The sequence below is a fragment of the Chinchilla lanigera genome, unplaced genomic scaffold, assembly GCF_000276665.1.
Source record: "Chinchilla lanigera isolate Chin_1 unplaced genomic scaffold, ChiLan1.0 scaffold00028, whole genome shotgun sequence".
NCBI classification, from domain to species: Eukaryota; Metazoa; Chordata; class Mammalia; order Rodentia; family Chinchillidae; genus Chinchilla; species Chinchilla lanigera.
Window position 1 is genome coordinate 18,464,824 of NW_004955429.1, and position 3,172 is coordinate 18,467,995.

At 49.5% G+C, this 3,172-nt stretch overlaps 1 protein-coding gene across 2 annotated transcripts in view; it reads left to right on the plus strand.

The window, feature by feature from the left end:
• Tulp3 (tubby like protein 3) overlaps positions 1-3,172 on the plus strand; it is a 59,611-nt gene that overhangs the window by 39,912 nt on the left and 16,527 nt on the right. For both annotated transcript variants that reach the window (XM_013515477.1, XM_013515478.1), the window contains exons 3-4: positions 383-542; positions 1,986-2,174. In XM_013515477.1, coding sequence (XP_013370931.1) covers positions 383-542; positions 1,986-2,174 — 349 coding nt within the window. The remainder of the gene's footprint in view (positions 1-382; positions 543-1,985; positions 2,175-3,172) is intronic.

The window sequence follows — 3,172 nt, forward strand, 5'->3', positions numbered from 1 at the left end:
GTGTGTCACCATGCCCTGCTTTAAATAGATTCTTACAGATGTTTGATAAATATTTGTCAAAAACGTACCTCAATTTCCCCATTTCTCATGTCGGGAAAAATCATTCACAGCAGTTTTTCTGAGGATCAGTGAGAAACAGACTGTAAGTATTCAGACTGGCAGCAGGGCACAGTGGGACACATGTGTAAATCCAGCTTCCTGGGGGGCTCATGCACAAGGACCAAAAGTTAAAGGCAGCCTGGTCACCATAGTGAGACTGACTCAAAATAGAGCTTAAGAAGGGCTGGTGGTGTGGCTGGGTGGCAGAGTTGCCGTTCCGTCCCCAGAGGGGGAAGAACCGCTGGTCGGATCTGCTGGCTGTGACGGCGCCTCTGCTTCCTAGAGAGCACTACTGGAGAAGAAGCAGAGGAAGAAGCGCCTGGAGCCGCTCATGGTCCAGCCAAACCCAGAAGCCAGGCTGCGTCGGCTGAAGCCCAGCGGCAGTGAGGAGCACACGCCGTTGGTAGAGCCGCAGACTCTTCACAGCGACGTCGTCCTGCATGGTATGTATGGGGCAGCTGTGCTTCCTGCTGGAGTGCAGCTCGCAGGCCTAAGTGAAGGCGGGAGGGTTCTGAGATGAGCACAGGGCCGGGTTAGCATGGCTCCTCAGTCCCGCACAGCTCTTTGTAATCATTCTGACTCGTTGAGGAGGACGTTAAAGAGTAGTCGGCACCGGCAGAAGATACCTTCAAGTTCATGTCCATCCTAGAACTTGTTTTTAGATGCCAATTCAATTAATCTAAAATGACCTATTAAGGTCAGGATATAGCTCAGCGGCTCAGCACCTGCCTGGCAAGTACAAGGTCCTGAGTTCACTTCCCAGTGCAAAAAAAAAAAAACCTGTTGAAGCATGTGCAGGGTTTGGGGGCTTGTTTGCAGCACTGAGGACCTGTCTTAGTTACTTCTCTCATTGCTGAGACAAAATACCTGACACCCATAGTTAAAGAAGGAAAGGTTTGTTTGGGCTCACAGTTTAGTTGGCTGGCTCCAAGGCATGGCAGAGAAAAAGCAGTTCCTGGCAGGCAGCAGAGCAGTGAGGTAACAAGGAAGCAGCAGCAAGCAATGGCAGCAGCCCTCTTTCTGCGCCTTATATTCTGTCCAGGCTGCAGCCCGTGGAGCGGGTCCCACTCACATCCAGGAAGGCCTTCCCATTGTCCACACCCAGAACTACGCCAAACCAATTCGTTGACGAATTTAGTAATCACACACCCTTAAGCCCAGCATCACACAGTCTAGACCCAGCCGCCTCTGAGAAGCCCACCTACGACTGCATGAGGCTTGGGGTGGGGGGCATCTAGACACAGCCATAACAGGATGGAGCCCAGAGCTCTGTGTATGCTGGGCAAGTACCATGCCACTGAGCTACACTCTCTCCATGAGTTTACAGTTTCGATTGTTGTATTGGGGCAGAGGCTAACCATGTTCCAAGGGTGGGCAGAGAGCACCTTTTCTTTTTTTTTTTTTCCACCACCTCCCCCCACCCCCAACCTTTTCTTACAACAGGTAGCTCAAAGGATCCTCTGAGCTGGCGAGAGAAGAAAGAAGGAAAGGATGAGGAGCTTTTCTGTCAGGCTGCTTGAGCAGAATCTGTACTGTAGAGGACCTGCTTGGTTGTCTTGGTCTCATCCCCCCTACCCCGCTTCAGTGCTGGGATCGGAACTCAGTACTTTGCCTATGCTGGGTATATATTCTACCACTGAGTTATACCGCCAGCCTCTTGATCTTAAATTTTAGTTAGTACAACATAAAGTACAACATAAACTATATTTTGCTTCAGTAACCAAGCAAGTTACCGACATAAACCCCGTCTTGGTAAATGTCTTTGCATTGTTTAGGGAGGAGGAGAGGGAAATGGTTTGGTGGCTGTGAGTTGTGAACACACATACCCAAACCACCTGGCTGCGTAGTACATAATACTCTCCTCCCGTGTTTTTGGGGGCTCCTAGGCATTGATGGTCCAGCTGCTTTCCTAAAGCCAGATGCTCGTGATGTGGAGACCAAGCTTCATGTTCTCTCAGTAGACTCTTCTGCTACAGAGGAAGATGCTGAAGGCACTGTGGATGCTGAAGGCACTGTGGAAAGCACTGTAAATTCTACTTCCAAACAAGACCTTCGGGAAATTCTCCAAAGACATGGTGAGGATTAGGAATGATGTGTAAGACACTCCTCTCCTGCAGAAGTCTGGGGCTGGTGACCTGTTGTCTGGTCACCCCTCCCCTCGTCAGGCTTTGCCAGGGTTTCACCCTGCCCTCCTACCCAGCTCTTTCCCGGCTTGGGCCACCTCATCCTGTCATGGCAGGCCACCTGGACATGATCATCTGCCCTCAAGGGCACCGTGGACTTCTTTAGTGCTTCATTCCCTGCCCACATCCTTGCCTGGACCGGAGATCCTGGGACCTCATATCTTCCTGTTTTGTCTTTGCACTGTCATCCCTCTCTCCTCCAGGCAGGAGAAGGAGCTTTTCTTTTGTTTCTCCCCATCTTACCTTCCTTCATCCTGCTAAGCTTTAACAGTGAACTGGGCAGCTGGGTGTGGTGGCGCACACCTGTAATCCCAGCACTGGGGGAGGCTAACGCAGGAGGATGCCAAAGTTCAAGGCCAGTTTGAACTGCATAGCAAGACCCTGTGTTTAAAACAAACAGACAAACACACAAGCAGCGAATGGGCTCTTCCTGCCACTGTAGTGGGACTCTGTGGCCTGAGTTGTCCAAGTTCCCGTGCTGATGCGCAGCATGATCAAAATATGTGGTGAATATTTTTTAAAATTTTAATTCTTAAAGTAAAAAACACACGGCCATTAATAACCCCCTCAAGATACCTTCCCTGACTTCAAACATACTCATCCCATCAGTCTTGCTACTTCCTTCCTTTGTTTTGTTTTTTGTTTTTTGTTTGTTTGTTTTGTTTTGGAGTTCAGGCTGGCCTTAAATTCAATATGTATTCTAGGCTGGTCTCAAACTAACAGTGGTCTCCTACCTTAGCCTCCAAAGTGCTGAGATTATAGTCGTGCACCATAGCGCCTGGCAGTTCTTGCCACTTGCTGAAGCAGTTCTGGAAGTTGTCTTTCATGAGTATCTTGGTCACTTTCTCATCTCTGAGGTAGAAGACCTGACATTGCAGCTAAAAGGACAG